A 19,838-nucleotide genomic window follows, 5' to 3' on the forward strand; every position below is an offset into this window, starting at 1 on the left:
AAGCAGGGAGAAGGTCAAAAATCCATGTAGCTACTAAAAATATGCGTCCCAGGGAATTAAAACAAATTGGATTAGTGAAAGTTTACCTCAGCGGCTAGGGATATTTACACACAACACTTTTCAGAGCCTGGGCGAGTTCTGAAGACTGGGTCTCAGGCCAGCGGACTCCCGTGCGCGCCCGCCGGCACCACGGCTCCTCACCAGCAGGGGGCGCAGGTAGCGCGCATCCACCGGGTCGCTCTCCCAGCGTACCCCGCTCCCGCAGGCCACGACCCGGAAGCTGTCGCCGGCTGGCAGCCGGCCGGCGGCTTTGACCGCTTTGGGGCTGCGAAAAGCAGTTGCCCGTGCTGCCGGGGCTGGCTGTGGCTGCTGACCGCGGCAGTCGGAAGGAACCCCCAATGAGTCCGCTCCGGACAAGGGCTCAGTTCGGGCACGCGACCCCCGGCGACATGTGACCCCCATCTGCCGGCCGCTTCGGCGTTCGTAAGTGTCCGTGGGCCGCACGGGGCTGCGAAGAGACTCTCCGCCTGGGCCGCGATGATGAAGGCGGTCAGGTTCTCCTCACCTCGATGGGAAGAGACTACTCGGTGGGCTCTGTTGACAGAAGCGAGCGGGAGAAGCAGGGCTGTCTCCGTCGCTTTGCAGTGCCTGTAGTGCCGAGGGTGCGGAGTTCACTCAATAGCACCCGGACTTGTTCTTTTTCTGGGACAGTTCATGCTCTCACTCCTGTCACCAAAGTGAAATAGGGGGCTGTCATCTGTGGAAACCATCTGTTCTTTGAGCCATGAAGGCAGAAACAGTGTCCCCTAGCCAGGAGACTACCCCTGAGTCCAGCTGTGGCTTCGGTAATCTATGGAGTAGCCGGAAGCTGATGGTTGTGGGGGTCTTGCTGGGCTGGCTACTTGTCATCCACCTTCTGGTCAACATATGGCTTCTGATCCTTCTGTGCGCATCGTTGGTGGTGCTGGGAGGTTGGCTGGGCGCCAGTGCCGTGGCAGGGGCTTCGGGTCAATTGCACCTGGAGCGATTCATCAAGGTCACCGCCTGTCCTCCATGCCCCGAGGCAGAAAGGCAGCTGGAACAGGAGATTAACTGCACCATCCAGATGATAATCCGAGATTTTGTGTTATCCTGGTATCGTTCAGTGAGCCAGGAGCCAGCATTCGAGGCGGAGATGGAGGCAGCCATGAAGGGGTTGGTTCAGGAGCTTCGAAGGCGGATGAGCATAGCGGACAGCCATGCTCTTACACAGAGGGTTCTCACTCTCTGTGGTTGTCACCTGCAGAGCTATATTCAGGCAAAGGAGGCCGCAGCCAGGGAGCAGAGCTGTTCAGTTCAGCCCTCCCAGCTGTGGGATGCTTACTGCCAGGCCACTCCTCCCCATCCTGCCTTGCACAGTCCTACCACTGAGGTCACCTATGCACGTGGCATTGTGAATCTGTTACTTAAAGAGTTAGTTCCCAAGCCCCACCTGGAGACTAGGACTGGACGCCATGTAGTAGTTGAACTTGTCACTTGCAATGTAATCTTACCACTGATCAGTAAGCTATCAGATCCTGACTGGATCCACCTTATACTTGTGAGTATCTTTTCCAAGTATAGACACGATGTAGCTCAAGGAACCAAACCCCTGGGCTCAGGCAGTGTCCTAGAGCAGCCGTCAGTGCCCACCTCTCTGCCACTGGTTGTTGAAGTAGAGAGTCTGCCCACAGGAAAAGCACCTTCTCCAGTACACATAACCTGCAGCGAGCCAGCCCCCTCCCCAGAGGTCGAAGAAGGTCATGAAGCTGCAGAGGGAGATTTGTCTGGGATGATTGAAGAAAGAAGAATAGGAAATAACTCATCCCATTTTCTACAGCCGGATATTCGTGGCCCCTTGTTCTTATGCGAAGACTCGGAGCTGGAGTCACCACTGTCTGAACTGGGCAAAGAAACCATCATGCTAATGACCCCAGGCAACTTCCTCTCTGACAGGATTCAGGATGCTCTGTGTGCACTAGAGGATTCCCGGGCTCTGGAGCCTAAGGATGGTGAGGGATCTGAAGGTATGGAAGGATCCGAAGCTGAGGAAGCTCCAGGAACAGAAACAGACACGGGCCTACTGGTCTCCATGCTGAACTGCCCAGAGATCCAGATTGACACAGCAGACAAGGAGGTAGAACAAGAAGATGTGACCTCTCTTACGACTTTGTTAGAGGAGCCAGAAAAATCCTGCCCCCCACGACCTTCATGCTTGGAAAAGGATCTCACCAGTGGTGTGAGCTCCCTTGATCCTACCCTGCCACCAGTTCCACTTTCCTCCTCTCCCCCTGGTCCTCTTAGTTCAGCCACCTTCAGCTTTGAGCCCCTGAGCAGTCCCGATGGCCCAGTTGTCATCCAGAACCTTCGAATCACTGGCACCATCACCGCCCGAGAGCACAGTGGTACTGGATTCCACCCATACACGCTGTACACTGTGAAGGTAACACGACTACAGCTGTGGTCATTCACTCTGGGAACGACTGTGCAAAGGCGAGTCGGTAAACAGAATGCTGCAAGGGCAGATACGAGCACCCTGTGTTTAATTAAACACATATGTGGCTGGCGCGTGGCTAAGTTGGAAGGCAGAGCAGGCTCTTACTCCATAGCCGTACAAACAGTCCTGGAAGCTCAGTGTTAGAGTACTGCAGGTCAGATTTCTTTGTTGGTTCTCGAGCCTAGTTTCACCTCAGAATCATCTGGGCTCCTTTTTAAATAAATTTATTCTGATAGGCAGACAGATTCTGAATGAGAATTTCTAAGAATGCATCCCAAGATTCTACATTTTTTTAGAAAAAGATTTACTTATTTTTATTTCATGTGTGTATTTTGCCTGCGTGTATGTAAATGCATTGTGTACCTGATGCCTGTGGAGGCAAGAAGAGGGGTGTAGATCCCCTAAAATTGGAGTTACAAACAAAATGTAAGTTGCCATGTGAGTGCTGGGAACCAAACCCTGGTTCTCTGCAAGAGCAGCAAGAGTTCTTATCCATTCCCCCATGTTTGTTTTTTAAATGAAACTTTTCAGTCAACACATTGGTCCACAGCCTGGCTTAAGGGGACATCTGTGACTCTAGTCAACTTTCCTCATATTTTCTCTGCATAGTCGTTCTTAAGTCTGTGCTTAAATACCTCAGGAATAAGGAACCTGCCACCTTCTGATGTAAATATTTGTTCTACCTTTCTATAATAAAAATGCAAAAGATACTAGTATTTTGTAAAGAAAGAAATTAGGAGGAAGAAGTTTAGAAAGTTTCTTGGCAGAAGGCACTGGTTGACTTTACCTGCCTTCTGGAATTTCTGTGGAGCTCACCAGCCTTGTACTGGTGTGTCCAAGCACCACCACCACACGGGGCTAGATACACACTCCTGGAGAAATCCAAGCCAATGAAGTGGGCAGGGCCTGCTGAATGAGCTGCAGGGATGACCTGGCATTTTAAAAGTCACATGACATTTAAAGTTAAGACGGTGAACCTAATTAGATGCACCTTTGCACTCATTGCAATGACATCAGTCACATGGTCTTTATAGAACAGGTATCATTTGGAAACACAGACATCTGATCGTGAGTAACTGGTGACTGTCAACCAGTAGCATAACTTTAACAATTTACCTACTATGTTGTTCCCCTAATTCTAGGTGTCCCTCTGGCATGCCCCGTGCTCACGCAGCAATGCTAGATTCTGGCTATTTCATCTCTACTTATGACATAGTCATGGACTAATAGCAGAGAACAGTTTTTCCTTATTACCAGAAAATTCAAGTTGTTCCCAAGGGCAGAATATTCCACAGAAAGCATCCTAGCTCCTAGGTGCTCCAAGCTTGGCAGCTCTGTCCTGATTCTGCCTGTTCTTTCTTCTCAGTACTTGACTTCCAAGGCTTCCTTTCTTATCGCAGCTATAGTGGATTTCTTGTTCTCTCTAGCTCTCAAAATGTTCAAACACCAGCTCAAGAACTTTCAACAAGGAGATCGTTTTTAGTTTTGTTATTTTAAGTTACTTGCCATCCCATAATATTTCAGTCAGAAAATAATCAGTTTCTGGTAGGAACAAGCACAGGCTCACAGCGGCTCTGCATCTTAACTCCTTTGTCACAGAATCTTGCCCTGTGTCATAGCTTCCGTGCTGCTCAGGTGCTTCCTTTCCTAGGCGTGTCTCCCATGTGACGCATGAAGGCAGCAGGCTGCCCTCAGAACATTTCCAGCATCATGGGACGTCTAATGATGCAGCTAATATATACCTAAGACAAAGAATTTTAGTTCAACTTCAGGAATAACAATTAGAAAGATTAATTGGCTCAAGGCAACAAAAAAGAAAACATTTCAGGCAAAGACATGTCTTAAGGTTATCTGTTGTTTGGGTTTGCTGAATCTTCCCCCAAACTAGTATAGAGTGTTAGTGACTGGGTGTGATGGCAAAGTGATTTGCTCCTGATGAGGTCACTCCTGTAATTTAGCAGTAGTCCCTTTTGAAGGTATTATGACCTCTGTTTTATAATGTCTTTAGGATTAAAAACATTACATAGCTACTTTGGGGGTGAAAAGTTTTGGATAGAAGTAATGGAAGGAACAGTGAAAAGTATTTCTGACCAAACAAGGGGTGCTGGGAAGTACAGCTCATTTGACCACCTTGGAGTTTGGGTCATTAGTTACAACTGAGGGTGGCAATCAGATGCAGAAGGCTCGGCAGCATAAAGGAGCAGCCTTCTCCCTTTACTAGTGCTCCACTGTGACCATTGAATAATTTCCCAAGCCCCCGATTTCATTGATAATTCTGTTCCTTCCTCAGTACGAAACAGCCCTTAATGGTGAGAAGAGCAGCGGCCTGCAGCAGCTGGCCTACCACACTGTGAACCGCCGCTACCGGGAGTTCTTGAATCTGCAGACCCGCCTGGAGGAGAAACCAGATCTACGAAAGTTTATCAAAAGTCAGAAGTTCCCTAAGCCCCAAATGCCAGTTTGCATATCACATCTGGCCACTCTGATCTGCATGCTTGGTGGCCTCTGGGTTTGTGGGGAGGAGAGGACAGTATCGAGAGTGTCTTGCCCCCGAGTTTGCTTGAGAGGCTGTGGGGTTTAGAGCTGGACAGCTGTGATGGCATCCTTACTGAGGTTGTCCTTGGTTACATGCTTTATTCTACCGTCCCCACGTAGTTTACACATTCTTACCCATACTCACAGAACCACTTGAGCTGAGTAGCTTTTCCAGGTCTGTGGATTACCCATCTTAAATAACCCAGAAATCCCTGTCTTTAACAACCAAGCCTTTTGTGTGCAGTTAGACACATCCAAGGCACACAGAAGTGTTTAAAATATAATAAAATTTAATTACAAATAAGCTAGGTACTGGCTACTTTGTTTCCGTTGTTATTGTTCTAGATGCTAATGATCACCTAAGTAAATGATAAGTTGAGTATAACATAGCTAATACTAGGACAGGCTTCAGAAGTGTGTCGGGTTCTCTTCTACATACTTCACATGTGTTAGCTCATGTCATCCTGTAACCATGAGGTAGATTCTGTCATTACTTCTTACAGAAAAGCAACAGTTGCAGATCATGTGGCTTGCCTGAGGTCTTTATTATAGCAAGAATTTGAGCCAGAACTTAAACGTGGGCCCTTTGGACCTACCTTAAAACCACTGCATTGTGTGCTCTCTTCACACTAATGAGAGTAGACTGTTGCATCACAACCATGGGAACAGTTGGAAGTCCCTAAATTAACAAAAACCTAGAAACAAAGCCTAGTGAAATATATTCAGTGATTCTGTCTGTTTTATATGGAACACCTCTGCATGAATGCTAACTAGATGAATTTGTTGTTTGTTTTGAAGATATTAAGGGTCCAAAAAAGCTCTTTCCAGATCTTCCATTTGGAAACATGGATAGTGACAGAGTAGAGGCCCGGAAGAGCCTCCTGGAGTCCTTCCTGAAGGTTGGCATCTGATCCTCTGGCTTGGCTCACATTCTGACCCTAAAACATCCAACCCAAAGTGGTGAGATCTGGGGCCCGGGGTTTCTTCTGAAATATTTGTCTTTTGCAGCAACTCTGTGCCATTCCTGAGATTGCCAACAGCGAGGAGGTGCAGGAGTTCCTTGCACTGAATACAGATGCTCGGATCGCCTTTGTCAAAAAGCCATTCATGGTCTCTAGAATAGACAAGGTAACAGCAGAGCTACTGTGCTCAGCATTCTTCCTGTTTGCAAGTGTGACGTGTTTATTAGACTGGAGACCATGCTGGGAAAATAAGGGCATAGGTAGAGGAAACATAGAGGGTCAGTAGAACATGGACTAAAATTTTCAAGACCTGTTGCTAAATACAGGCTGGATCATCCACTTGCTGAGTCGCAGTGAGCAGTGGTGAAGGCAGTACCCTCACGCTATGTGTGTATGTACCGCCAGGAGTTATTGCAGTCTTGTTCTGATGGAAGCGTGTGAGGATAGACGTGAACCTCAGACGATGGCAGGAGGCTCTCTTTGGAGAGATAAGGTATTCACATTATTGGGTACTCAGCAGAGAGCTCTAAGCCAGGACATTAATCTGGATTTGGATTGGTGTAGTGATCCTCTGCTGGAGAACAGAATGTACAGAGAACCATACATTCTTCAAAAGGGCGTCTCAGCACCTGTGTAGATGGTAAGGGAAGCATACTTGGGGAATACAGTACACTGGAGCTTCAGTTGATATCATCAGCAATTTTATAAGCAAACTGGATTCTTTGTAGGAGGTATGCCTCCTGATTCTGGCTGGATTTTCATGTAGTAGATATTAGGGAACATTCTTTATTATGGGGAAGAACCAAACTAGAAGGGATCAAGTAGGTAAAACCCCTGGAGTTCTGAGCAGATGTGTTCATTGGTTCTTTCCTTATTTCCTTATGGGGAAATTGCTTTGTTATGGCCTGTTTCTTTGTTTGGGGCTTGTTGAGACAGGATCTCACTGTACCCTAGTCTGGCCTGGAACTACCAGTATAGTCCAGTTGGTCTCAAATTCTTCCTCCTTAGCCTCCCAAATGCTTGGATTACAGACAAATACCATCACATTCAGCCAGACTGACAATGTTGAGCAAGGCACTGTGCTAATTTCCAGTAAGACCAAAGTGGAGGGCACAGATAAAGGCCCTCCCCTCAATTACAATCCTGAGACAGGAAAGAAAATTGAATTTCATGTGTATGCATATGCACACCAGTGTATTCACCCATGCATGTGTGTGGAGGACATGGAATGTCTTCCTTCATCATATATATATGAGATATATATATTTGAGACAAAGTTTCTCACTGAACCTGAATTTCTCTTCTAGCTAGGCTGGCTAGCAATCCTGTGCGGTCTGCCTCCAGACCAGCAGCACTAGAGTTACAGATATGCATCATGACACCAGTTTTTATATAGGTACTTAGGAGTCTGAGTAAGGACTTTGCCCAGTGAACCATCTCCCCAGCCTGCAAGGCGTGTTTTATAAGCAGTATTATTTATGTTCATGCGTTCCATCCTCTGTTCCCTTCCTGGTTTGTTTTTTCTGGTGTTCCCTGTGGTCTTGCTGGTTGTCCGGTGTGTCTTGGCTGTATAGGCTGTGCTTCTGTGGGGCATTCATTACTGTTGCTTACTTCCTTTCCCTTGATGGTTCTCCTTTGTACACTTCCTTTAATAGCAAATATGTGCATGTCAGCTTACTCTGAAAAACTGTAGATGAGTCTTACTTTTCACAGATAGGTTTTTTCTTTATAGCAATTCCAGATAACTTAACTGCCAGCCTGTGTGATTTTTATTCTTTCTGTACCTAAAGAAGAGAATTGTTTGGTTTGACTATAAACCCAACTTACTACTCTATGAATCCTTGCAATATGTTTATATTATTTAAGCTGCTACACTGGATTTTCTCTTTTCTTATTATCATCTTCATTTTTCCTCTTACATGCCTTTGTAATTTCTGCTGAGTCACACTTTGGTGATGGTATTGTCAGTTTGGAAGCTAGGAATCACCTTTTAATGTAAAAAAAAAAGAAAGAAATATTAACTGAATGTGTTCTCTAGTGTGAAGAACTTGCTTGAGTTTTTATTTCTCCCTGTTTTGCTTTTGGCTTCTTGTCCGTGGTATTGTTTGTCTTGCTCTGAAGAAAAGATTGTTCTAGACAGGGAGAAAAAGACTTCTTGTCACTGGCTGTTATCCAGTTTTCTCAAAGGCTCTGTGGATGGCTGCATCCTTCATCCTTTGGTATAAAGCACAGAGAGATAACGGCTCTGTTCTCCTTCACTGCCTATCAGGAATGTGCATAGTCATACTGACCCTATACCTCCAACCCTGCAGATGGTGGTGAGTGCGATTGTGGACACCTTGAAGACAGCGTTTCCTCGCTCTGAACCCCAGAGCCCCACAGAGGAGTTGAGTGAAGCCGAGAATGAAAGCAAGCCGCAGACAGAAGGCAAGAAGGCTAGCAAGTGAGCAGCCTCAGTGGTCCCGGCCGTCCTCAGGGCTCAAAGCCCCGTTCCATTCTCAAACCCTAGACGAGAGGAGGTGCTTGGTACCCATCAGCTTCTTAGCCAGGCCAGAGGCTGGGTTCCACAGCGCTGTACACAGGGAGTCTGAGTAGGCAGTACTGCTGAGTGTTTGCTCCTACCCAGGGAACCCTGGGCCCACTCACTGGGAGTTGTTGACTAGAAGGGAAAACTAAAGGCGGAATACTCTTCTTCTTGTAGAAATTGAGGTATTTCTTTCCTAGTAAGAATTAAATTAAGACTTACAATTGGTTTGTTTGCCATCATTTCTGGAAACTTTGGCTCAGAGACTACTTACTCTAGCAGTAATCAGGAAGGACTAGGACGGAATCCTGCAGGGTGTACTTTAGTAGCTGTAGACTGCTCCTGCTCTTGCCGCATTGGTGTCCCAGCTGGTCCCTGGAAACACTCCACACCAGCATGTGGAGGGGCAAGAACAACACATGCACCCTAACTCTAACTGAAAGCATTGTGTAAATGTAGTTCATTAGAGAGAGAGAGAGAGAGAGAGAGAGAGAGAGAGAGAATTTAAATGAATATGTACCTGACTGGTTGTCTTCATTTTTATGTTCATATTAAGAGCCAGCAATACTATCTTTATAGCAGGCTTTAAAATAAAAAGATTTATTTATTTTTGTGTGTGTGTGTGTGTGTGTGTGTGCACGCGCGCATGCGCGCTAGTACCCACAGAGAACAGAAAAGGATATCAGATCCCCCAGAACTGGAGTTATAGGCAGCTCAGAGCTACCTGATATGGGTGCTGAAAGAACAATAGGTGCTCTTAATCTCTAGTCATCCCCGTAGGTGCTCATATATGAAACAATAACCATGATGCCTCTTGTGGTTGTCATTTACAATTGATTATCCAGTCTTATTTGGAGTATAAGGAAAACAAGTGATTGTCCCAAAAAGATACCAAAACAGTAACAAAAAACCTTAGTCTATGATATTCGTCTGTTAATCTGTTCAACAGATTTCTTATGCAAACCTGTCATCACGGCTCTGGGAATGTAGCCATGACAGACTAAGCACTATTTTACAATACAAGAATCCTTTCATAAATGCACTATAGAAATAGCATAAATATGGCACTATTTGAAGAATTACCAGGTATACGTTGTTTGAGGGATTTCAGGGTCCCATCTTCCAGGTAGTTGTGAGCACACTAAGTCCCCCTGGAGTAAGCATGGATGCTTCTGCTTTAATGTGTTGTCGATACTTACCAGACTCTTTCACAGGGACTATGATCTTGACTTGCATCTCATTCTACCTTTGTCTCTGTGTCAGGTCCAGACTGAGATTCTCCTCCAGTAAAATTGCTCCTGCGCTGAGTATAGCCGAGGTGCAGGACAGGGTTCTCTACTGTCTCCAGGAGGGCAATGCGGTAAGAGCAAACCAAGAGAACTGCTAGAATCACAATTGAGGTTTTGATTCTACAGATATATTATGTAGGAGGCTTCTCTGAAGTAAGATAAGAATCAGGTGCCCTGGTCAAGGACTTGGCTGATATCTGGGTCTGGAAATTTTATGCTGACAGTGTTTCCTCTGAGTACTTTAGAGTTCTCAGTTCTGAGTTGGTAAGTTGGCTTCGTACGGTAATGGCTTTGCCATAATTCTGATAGGACGAGAAGAAAAAGGGAAACCAGTTTCTAGATGAGAGCAGATGACCCAGCGTGTACAAAGTGATTGTCCCAGAGCAGGCTAGTTTTACTTGCAACTTGGGTAAGGAGTGAGAACTTTCCTGAAGTGGCCTAGGGTTAGTGGGCTCTGTGCCCATTGTACTTTTGCAGGTGGAAGATAGGAAACCTAGATGTTACATTTATTCTATCTCCTGCATTCTTGGTGATCTTTGCCACTGTTTCTCCAGGAGTCAGAGATCCTGTCCATGTCTGGGATGGAATCCTTCATTGAGAAGCAGACAAAGTTACTGGAAATGCAGCCAGCAGATGTCCCAGATAAAGATCCCCAACAAGTCCCTAAAGAATGTGTGGATAACTGTTTGCGGGATACAGCTGTAGTAGCCCAAGAACTCACCAACAGTGACCCAGGTGAGGGACAAGACCTCTGCTTTCTCAAAGAGGATCCAGGGAGAAGTCCACTGGGACTTAGGGAAGGTGGACTTTGTAGTTCTCATTTCTCTTGTGCTCGGCCAAGAGATCCATGTTTTAAACTCCTCCAGAATTAGAGACACTAGGGCCAGAGCTGGGTAAGATGGAAATGGTCCTCAGAGGCAGTCAAGCAGCAGGGAAAAATCTGCATGCATAGTATATGCATAGTATCAGTGTGTTGTTTTTGACACAGGGGCTACTGTCTTCTTCTAAACATCTCCTTCCCTCAGTGTCTGTGGTACCAATTACCTGATGTTTCTTTCTCTCTTTCTCTTTCTTTCTCTCTGTCCCTTTTTGGGTTCCTTTACATCATTCTGAATATTTAGTTTAGGTTGTGTTCTTACTCTGTGCCCTCCCTACCAAGGGACTTTCACAACCTGACTGTCAGCTTCTGCCTTTGTACATGTATCAGTGATGCCTAAATATTAAATAGCATGCGTCTCCACATGAGTAGACTACAGAATCACTACATAGAATTCATCTTCTCTCAGATCTGGTCCTACTTTACTTCCTGCCATTGCAGGGAAAAAGAGAGAAGAGCATTTTCTTCCCAGGAGATCAAACGTTCCCTACAGAGGAAGAATCAGAACCTAGCTTTTAGTATGTTGTTGTGACATAGAACTTAAAAAGAATTATATTAATTAACTAAAACAAAGACCCCTCAAAGACTAAATGATCACAAAATCTTGAGATCAGAAGGGGATAAAAGAACTAATTTCATATTTACTCCCAGGTGCCCAAGAACAACTTACCTGGCTTCTACTGTGTGGACCTCAATTTAAGTATGTGACAGATGGGTCTTACTACTGTCCTGTGCAGCTATAATTGTCAGGCTAGGGTCATCTGAGAGGAAAACCTCCATCGAGTGAGGAATTACTTAAGTCAGATCAGCCTTCAGGCATGTTTTTGAGGTATTCATTGTCTTGATTATTAATGCCTGTGTGTTAGAGAGTTTATCTTGTTCTTCAAGAGGCCCTTGTGGCTCCTTGTTTGCTTTATCTTTACTGCTATGACTAGATGTAACCACAGGGTGGCAGCTGCAGACAAATGCTCAAGCTGAGGAGATGTTGGCAGTGAGGAGGCTGTTTCCTGAGGGAGGAATAGCCCATCTTTGAGCAAATGAATGGAAAACAACTCATCATTTCCCACACCCCCTTGAAATACAGCACAGAAAAACAAAAATAGGTACTGGGCAAAGTTTTTTAAAAGGTGAGATTCAGTTCTAACAGATCTGCCCAAATCCAAAGTGATTTGTATTCTGGAATACTCTTGGAAGAGGAAAACTGGCGCAGGCTGTTCCAGAGATCCCCAGTGAGCGTAGACCAGCAGAGTGAGCATTGGAAATAATAGTGATAAAATTACAGCAGAAGTACCAGGATTCCCCTAATCATCGTGGACATCAGCATGACGCGGGAGCTCAGCACAGATTTAGAGAAGAGATGCTCCTGTCCAGTAAACAGATGTTCAGGTCACTCTAGCAGAGCATAAACATGAGCTCATCTGTGGCCCCTTACGTCTTCCAAATAGGAAAAAAATTGGTAAATGTCATAGCATTTTACCAGAGGTATGGTACTCTTTCTAGAACCGGCTAAAGCCTTCTGAACCCCAACCCCACAGCTCTGTGTAATGGAGATGGGTTTTCTGCAGGAGAATGAAGCTGAGCTCTTTTTCCTGATCTGCCCACTCTTTTCCATCATTTGCTGTGGGGGCGAGTGGAAGGGACAAGGCCTTGCCAATTCCAGTTAGTCACCAGTTGTGAGCCCCTATGCGGAGTAGAATGGAGTCAGTGTCTTGGAGAAAGACAGAGGAAGGGGAAACCGATGCCAGATAAGTAAAATAATTAAGTGTAAAGCTTGTTAATAAGATTTAAAAAAAAAAAAACCTGTGGAGAGGAGACAGCATCAGAACATAAAAAATTTGGAAAACCATACAGAGCATATAACTCGATGATCTAGATACAAGTGTTTCTTGATTTATATTGTGCAGAGGGATTTCAAAACTCTAAGATGATGGCATGAAGCTGGAGAAGACTGCTACCTAAAGTTCTGAAAGAGGAAGGGTTACTTGTGATACCTTTGTCCCGCAGGAGCAGAGACAGAGTTAGCCGACACGGCCTTGGATCTGATCCTGCTGCTGTTAATGGAGCAGTGGAAATGGCTGTGTACTGAAAGCATGCAGAAGTTCTTCCACCTTATTTTTGGAACTCTAGTTCAAAGGTAAGATTGCTGAGCTCTCTGTCACATTAGAGCCTCAGTTTGCTAAGAAATTGGACATGAAACACTTTTCTATACTAGGAAGGTGCAATATCACATCCAAGGAACCCATGAACTCAGCAGAAGGTAGATTCCCTAATATAGGGGTATGGGGAAGAAGCCCCTATAGAAGCCCTTTAGTAACCACCTTGACCAAAGTTTGAATGTATCCAATTCTCTAAGATTTCTGACATATCTAGCACACTGAATTAGAGACATTGCCTGTGTTCTTAGAGTACTTTAACTCAGTCTGCCTGCTTTAGCACATGAGTTCAACACATTAGAGATTTCTCACACAGGGCACCAAAATGCAGTCAATTTAAATACATTAGCGACTATCTCAGTCACCAAGCATGCATTGGTATCATATTAAGAAAAGTAATCCAGGCCGGGCGGTAGTGGCGCATGCCTTTAATCCCAGCACTCGGGAGGCAGAGGCAGGCAGATCTCTGTGAGTTCGAGGCCAGCCTGGTCTACAAGAGCTAGTTCCAGGACAGGAACCAAAAAAGCTACGGAGAAACCCTGTCTCAAAAATCAAAAAAAAAAAAAAAAAAAAAAGAAAGAAAGAAAAGTAATCAAAGTCCTTCTCCTTAGAGTCATTTGACCAAGAGTGAACCCAGACTTCAGTTTTCCACTTCTCTTCTGTGGCTTATGGTTTCTGGCTTGTCTGTAATCTGTTGTATGGTATGAATCTTTGTTGCTATGCATATGTTCAGTTTTTCACCTTTGTGCAGTGAGCATTTCTCTTACTAGGACATAGTGCTTACAGGATGGTAAAACAGAAAGAGAAACTCAGACTTGTATCTTAGCTTTGTCTGGGCTTCACAGGTGGCTTGAAAAATTTATGAATGTGGAGGTTCCTGTGGCTGATTTCTTTTTTTTTTTTTTTTGAGACAGGGTTTCTCTGTGGCTTTGGAGCCTGTCCTGGAACTAGCTCTTGTAGACCAGGCTGGCCTCGAACTCACAGAGATCCGCCTGCCTCTGCCTCCCAAGTGCTGGGATTAAAGGCGTGCGCCACCACCGCCCGGCTGTGGCTGATTTCTTATCCATTGTTATGCCCTTCCCCATTCTCTCATGCCTGACATAGTAATAAACGTTTTTCAGATACTGAAGACCAGATTTCATTTGTTCTGTGGAGCTTGTAATGGCATCCTCTCTCACTGCCGCTGAAACTGAGGAATCCTCTGCTCGTCCTCTTTGACAGTGATTCTTCTGATAGTATATTATATAGATTATCCATTTTCCCCAAAGCAGTGATTCTCAATGGGGTTCTTTTGTTCCCAGGGACATTTAGCAACATTGGAGAAGTTTTTGGTTGTAAGTAGGGGTGGAGGGTAGAAACACCTCCTGGCAGGCATCTGGTGGGTGAAGAACATTGATGCTGTTTTCCATCTGTGTTACACAGAGCACCCCCCACTGCACTCCTTCCTTCCCCTACCCAGAGCACACACAGCGATGACATACTCTTCCCAAAATGCCTCTAGTGCTAAGATTGAGAAATTGCTCCTTCACTGGTAGTTCAAGGGCCACAAGGACCTCTCATTGCCTATAAATCATTTCCCCATCTTTTTGTAGTGTTTTTGATTTGTTTCTCAGAATCCATTCTAGTTTTATAATGTTCTAGACACTTTCTTAATAAGAGGAAGGGGCAGGGCTTATGGCCTTTGAAGAATGGAACATTTCCCTCCACCCTGGCTTTAGGGACCTGACCCCTATGGCCCATAGTCTTCCATCAACACGTCTCCAGATGTGTGGTGGCATGAAGAAAACAGGGCTCACTTCAGGATCCATACTATCACAATAGATAATCTTCTTGGCTTAAGTGTAGTTACTATGCAGCAAATGTCTATTGAGAGATTAATTCACTCAGACATTATATGTGTCACTTTGAGGATATTTTATAGTTTAATCCTTTTAAAGAGCGCTGTGAAAGAGTTATTATGATTCCCACCTCTAATATGAGAAATCTATGGCTTGTAAGGAATTTGAGTTATTAAACCATAAAGTTCATAAATAACATATGCAGAATCTAAAACACATTTTTACACTTTTAATCTATAGTAATTTTCTTAACTTTCAGGATAAGACCTTTGCCCCATGGTTTCAAGGGTCAAGAGTCATCCCAAAAAATCACTACTCAGAGGGGGGATCATTCCCTTGGGAGAGATTATCAAGTATTCATAGACTCCAAACTGGATGTCCATGTCTACATGGAGCAAGGAGAACCTCTGACTTGAGCCTCCTTCTCTTCCCTAGATAGACCAGGGACTTTATTTTTAAAAATGTGTTTGTGGCCGGGCGGTGGTGGCGCACGCCTTTAATCCCAGCACTTGGGAGGCAGAGGCAGGGGGATCTCTGTGAGTTCGAGACCAGCCTGGTCTACAAGAGCTAGTTCCAGGACAGGCTCCAAAGCCACAGAGAAACCCTGTCTCAAAAAACCAAAAAAAAAAAAAAATGTGTTTGTGTGGTAAGCAAAGAAGCTGGGAATTGGATCCCTCCTGGAGCAGCGCACACACACACACACACACACACACCATGCCCACCTTGGCTACACTACAAGGGATGATGTATGAGGTCCTAGTGTCCCCATGACTGACTCCCACATTCCTATCCGAAACCTCAGGGCACTTGAGTTCCTGTCCTTTATGTGCTTTAAGAAGCTTGGTGGTTGTCCCTGGCCACAGCTAGCTGCTGTTGCAGCTTTACTTGTCCTGACCACTGTGCAGTCTGGGTATCCAGGATAGGACAGCCACCTAGATGTAGGTGTCATGCCCCCTTAAGACGTCCTTACATTCCACCCTCCAGCTCGCTATCTCCAAGCAGACGTGCTTCATGCTTCCTTCTCTTGCTTCCAGCTTCCTTTACTCTCCCTGCTCCCTTAAAAGACCTATATACAGAACTGCCTTGGACTCCAGGGACTCCTGCCAAGTTGTAAGCGCACTCTCTGTAGCCTGCAAAGGCGGGGCAGGGGAGACAGAGTAAATCCAACCCCATGACCCCCCTTCTAAGCCAACTTCAGAGGAGTGCTAATCTGTGCCAGGCTTATAAATCTCCCTTGATTGTTGATAGTGTGGAGGGAGTGGGGGAGGGAAGCTCAAGAGAAGTTAGTTGCCCAAAAAAGGTATCGTTAAGTCAAAGGCAAGTCTTGCACGCATGCGTGGCTGACCTCATGTCAGCTTCTGTGCTGGGAACATCCAATTATGTAACAAGGAGAGCTCCTTATTTGGAGGAAAGGGGAGTGAGGATAGCAGTCTAAGCCAAGGAACCATGAAGCCAGCTTGTGCAAACTTCTCGTGTCTGAAAACATAAGAAATACAGCAGTTCCCTGTATGCATCAGAGCTCGATTTAGGAAACTGGAAAAGCATTCAGAGCTAGTCTGGGTTTGAGGGAAGGAGAGATGCACTGTGCCCCATTGATGGTAGAAAGCTTGGGGCAGGAAGACCCAGCCAAGGAAAGGGGTAAAATTATTTTGGAGCCCTGATGTAGAGAGTAAAGGAATGAGAAGAAGCTGGACCAGCTCCCTGCCTAGATGCCCAGAGCCATGCCTTGATAAAAATAGGAGCCAGGCCAGCATCAGAGTACGTGAATGCCATATCCATGACTCTGCCCTCCCCATGGCCCCGAAGATGGCATCAGACCCTATGTCAAAAGTCCAGCAGACACATTCCTGGCATCTTTGTCTAGATTTCTTAAAGTGTGAGAGAAAGAGAGAAAATGAGTGTGTGTCTATGTGTCTGGGATATATGGAGATGGAATTACCTGACACAGTAGAGGAAGTAGAGGAGAGTAAAGAATACATAAGTAAGTAAGTATAGCAAAAAGAAGAAATGAACATGTGGGTTGAAGAAATCCAACAGCAGTAAACCTTTAAATTCAATATTCAGTGCAATTCTAAAGCTTATGCTAGGCCATGGATCCTCTCAGGAAAGGTGTTCAGCGCACTCTATCTCCCAAGAAAGTCCAGAAGGTGGAGGCAGAGCATGGGACTAGTAGAGAGTGTAGGCTACCCAGTGGGATAGCCTTGCTCCTAAGGGCAATTAGCAATGGCTGATATGAACACTCCTTCTACTGTTCTCTTAAGCCACGTCAGAGTTGTAGGTGTTACTGGGGTAGAACTCCACTCAAGGTTTCTTTCTCAGTGAGTATGTGCATGTTACAACCCAAGAGGCCTTTGTGACAGTAGTTATTAAGAGAAACTGAAGGCTGGACCCCAAAAGGATACAAGCAATTACAGCAGGAAGGAGCTGACATTATTACATACTCACTATAGCAGGTGCGCCTACTTACCATATACACTGATGTGCAGTTCTGTAAGATAGGCATGCATGCTCACATTTTGCAGGTGAGGAAATTGATACACACTTCCTTCCACTCACACTGCCTGCCTCTTTGGTGTGCAAACTTCCTCACAAAAGAGTACCTAGGTTCTAGACTCCTAGTCCCATCTAGTCTTTGCTTTTCCCCAGACTGGTCTCTGGGTCAGATGCATCTGATGATACCACATACACTTGTCTCCATCAGCAGACTCTGACTTAATTCGAAGGACTGCTGGGCCAGAGATTAGCCCTTCCTAGCGTTTCTATTCTACACCCTGTTCACAACTGGAGAAAGAATGTCAGACAGTTCAGAGTCAGCCACACATGTGCTGTGTCCCTTTACTCTGTGACTTCACACCTTCCAGTACAGCTCCAGTGTCTTTGTCTCACACCTGACTTCTTCCTGCGACAGCTTCTTTAGAAACAGTATGTGCTTTTGGAAGAGCCCCGAATCCTTTTCAGCAAGTAAGTCTTCACTTTCTTGTGTTAGGTTATTTCAAGCCTACGAGTATCATTGACTTGGGCTGTTTCTAAAGGTGCTGAAATTAGGGGTTGTTTATTTGTGTTTGCAGTGATAGCTTTGCTCAGATTGTATAGTGTCTCCTTGAGAAGAAGGATGTTTCATGTCATGCTTCCTCCATGAGGGATGTTAAGTAAGAGGAAGCCCTTGACCTCTGTGGACTGGGTCAGGAGGGACCCCAGCAGTTTTGTCTACCATATACATTGTCTGCCTTGCATTTGGGGAGATATAACTTGCTCTAATTTCACATTATGTTAAAGACACCATGCCCTATCCTAGTACATATGAAAATCTCTACTTAATGTGTCTTTAACTTTGTGATAGATGTGTAACCGAATAACTTCTGCCTGTGAATTGTGTTTGTTCTTTTGTGTATTTTATATGTTCTTAAATTGTCATATAGCCCAAAAGAAATAGAGCACTAATTAGAAAATGAAGGGGAAATGCAGAATATTGAGGCATAAACTCAAAGAGGCTTTCATTAACAAGCCACATTATTGGTAGCTGTTGCTTAAGTGCAACCATAAGTAGGAATCTGGGAGTCTGAGGTTTTGACAATAGCTTTGAATGTGTGAGATCCTTGAAGACAAAGGCTGTCCTGTTCACAATTGTGTCCTCACCTTCATCTGACTGACACCTACAAGACAGACTGGATTTATGTCAAATGAGAAGATGTGCGTGGTCACACGCAGTTCTGCTTGTCACTAGTGAGAATGCCAAGCATCTTCAGCAGTGCTGGGGGCAAGAGGCACCCAGAGAAACAGAATCTCCCCAGCCTTCCCTCGCAGGAAGTCCCCAGCTGGACTGGGCAGCTCTGATACCCAGAGCCATGGTTGTGCCTGCACACAGAGGCTTTTCTTTCAGGCCGTCTACCACAATGGCTCCATTTTACTTTCCAAAAAGGCACAGTGCCCTTGAGCATGTTGACCCCACTGTGAGGACCCAGTGAGCTTACCCTGTCTGGAAACATGTCCTGTTGTGATGCTGTCTATTCCCCTTCTCTACAAAGAAAGAATGGATGTGGACATTGAAATCAGACAGGTCCAAATTTAAATCCTGCCATGTGCCTCACTACCTGTGTGACCTAGAAAACAAGTCACTTCACCTCACTCTGTCTAAACTGTTCTCTAAGTAGGTCATTTAGGGAAAAGCTAATGTGGAATAAATTTTAGGAAGGCTTACTAAAGGCTTACTAAAGTGTTTGGAGCTGGATCTTATAAGATAGTCATCATTTAAGCTAAGTAGTATTTCAAATGGTGACGCATTTTTAAATAGAGTATGTTACTTGTACTTTTAAATAGAAAGTATCTCATATTTTGAATGGTTTTAACCTGGCTCTCTGAACATCTGCAACTTGGAAAACTGAGTACCAGAATTCTCCCTATAGGCAACAGGTGGCGCTGCAGGTTAAAAAATACCCATTCGCCTTTTTTTGCAGTAGAAGTTCTCCTGCCTTAGCTAGTGATAATGCCCAAAGCCTTGCCCCATAATTCAGAAGCCACTCCGTGGTGCCAGTGACATAAACAAGCTGAGTTTCTTTCGTCTTCCACATTCCTTTTCCTCCCTCCTTTGTGATGGGTCCTCAGCATGCTATTTTTCTCTGCTCAGGCCTGTCAGAGATGCCCTTTTGAGTGGGTTCTGTCCCTTATGAATTCTGTGCTGGAACTGATGCATTCAGAACAGAACAAACTATAGATGTGGTAATAATGAGCCAGTTGCACATCTGAATTGGAGGAATTTTGCCAGTCCTCTATGAGATCACCTACATTCAAGCCCTTTTGGATCCCAAAGCCTTAGACATACATGATGATACATCTGACTGAAGTAGAGACCATCAGGGCCACACTGCCCAATGCTATTGTCTTAGGAAACTATGATATGATCATGGACATTTCTCATTTCTTTCAGCCAGGCATTGAGATCCTGTGGCTCACTACTATTAGCTCACCTTGGAGAAGCAATCAATGTTAATGTACATTTTTTATCCCTCCTTCCCCCACATGAGGATTAAGCCTCCCATGAGTTAGGCAAATGCTCTGCCATTGAACTAAACCTCCAGCTCCATTCTGATCTTTACTATGTCCTTATAGTTGCCATCAGGTGCCCTGTACAGGAGGAAAGCTTGTTTG

General features: G+C 45.1%; 1 protein-coding gene across 2 annotated transcripts in view; it reads left to right on the forward strand.

The window, feature by feature from the left end:
• Nucleotides 1–262: 262 nt before the first annotated feature.
• Nucleotides 263–19,838, forward strand: part of Snx19 (sorting nexin 19) — a 35,896-nt gene continuing 16,320 nt past the window's right edge. The window contains exons 1-8 of one of the 2 annotated variants that reach the window (XM_057766975.1): nt 263–2,155; nt 4,806–4,944; nt 5,849–5,949; nt 6,059–6,178; nt 8,325–8,455; nt 9,800–9,896; nt 10,380–10,560; nt 12,707–12,836. In XM_057766975.1, coding sequence (XP_057622958.1) covers nt 785–2,155; nt 4,806–4,944; nt 5,849–5,949; nt 6,059–6,178; nt 8,325–8,455; nt 9,800–9,896; nt 10,380–10,560; nt 12,707–12,836 — 2,270 coding nt within the window. In that variant the 5' untranslated portion in view covers nt 263–784. Of the gene's footprint in view, nt 2,462–4,805; nt 4,945–5,848; nt 5,950–6,058; nt 6,179–8,324; nt 8,456–9,799; nt 9,897–10,379; nt 10,561–12,706; nt 12,837–19,838 lie in introns of both variants that reach the window. The other variant, XM_057766974.1, reaches the window with a different exon arrangement.

Source organism: Chionomys nivalis, chromosome 4, assembly GCF_950005125.1.
Source record: "Chionomys nivalis chromosome 4, mChiNiv1.1, whole genome shotgun sequence".
Taxonomy (NCBI): domain Eukaryota; kingdom Metazoa; phylum Chordata; class Mammalia; order Rodentia; family Cricetidae; genus Chionomys; species Chionomys nivalis.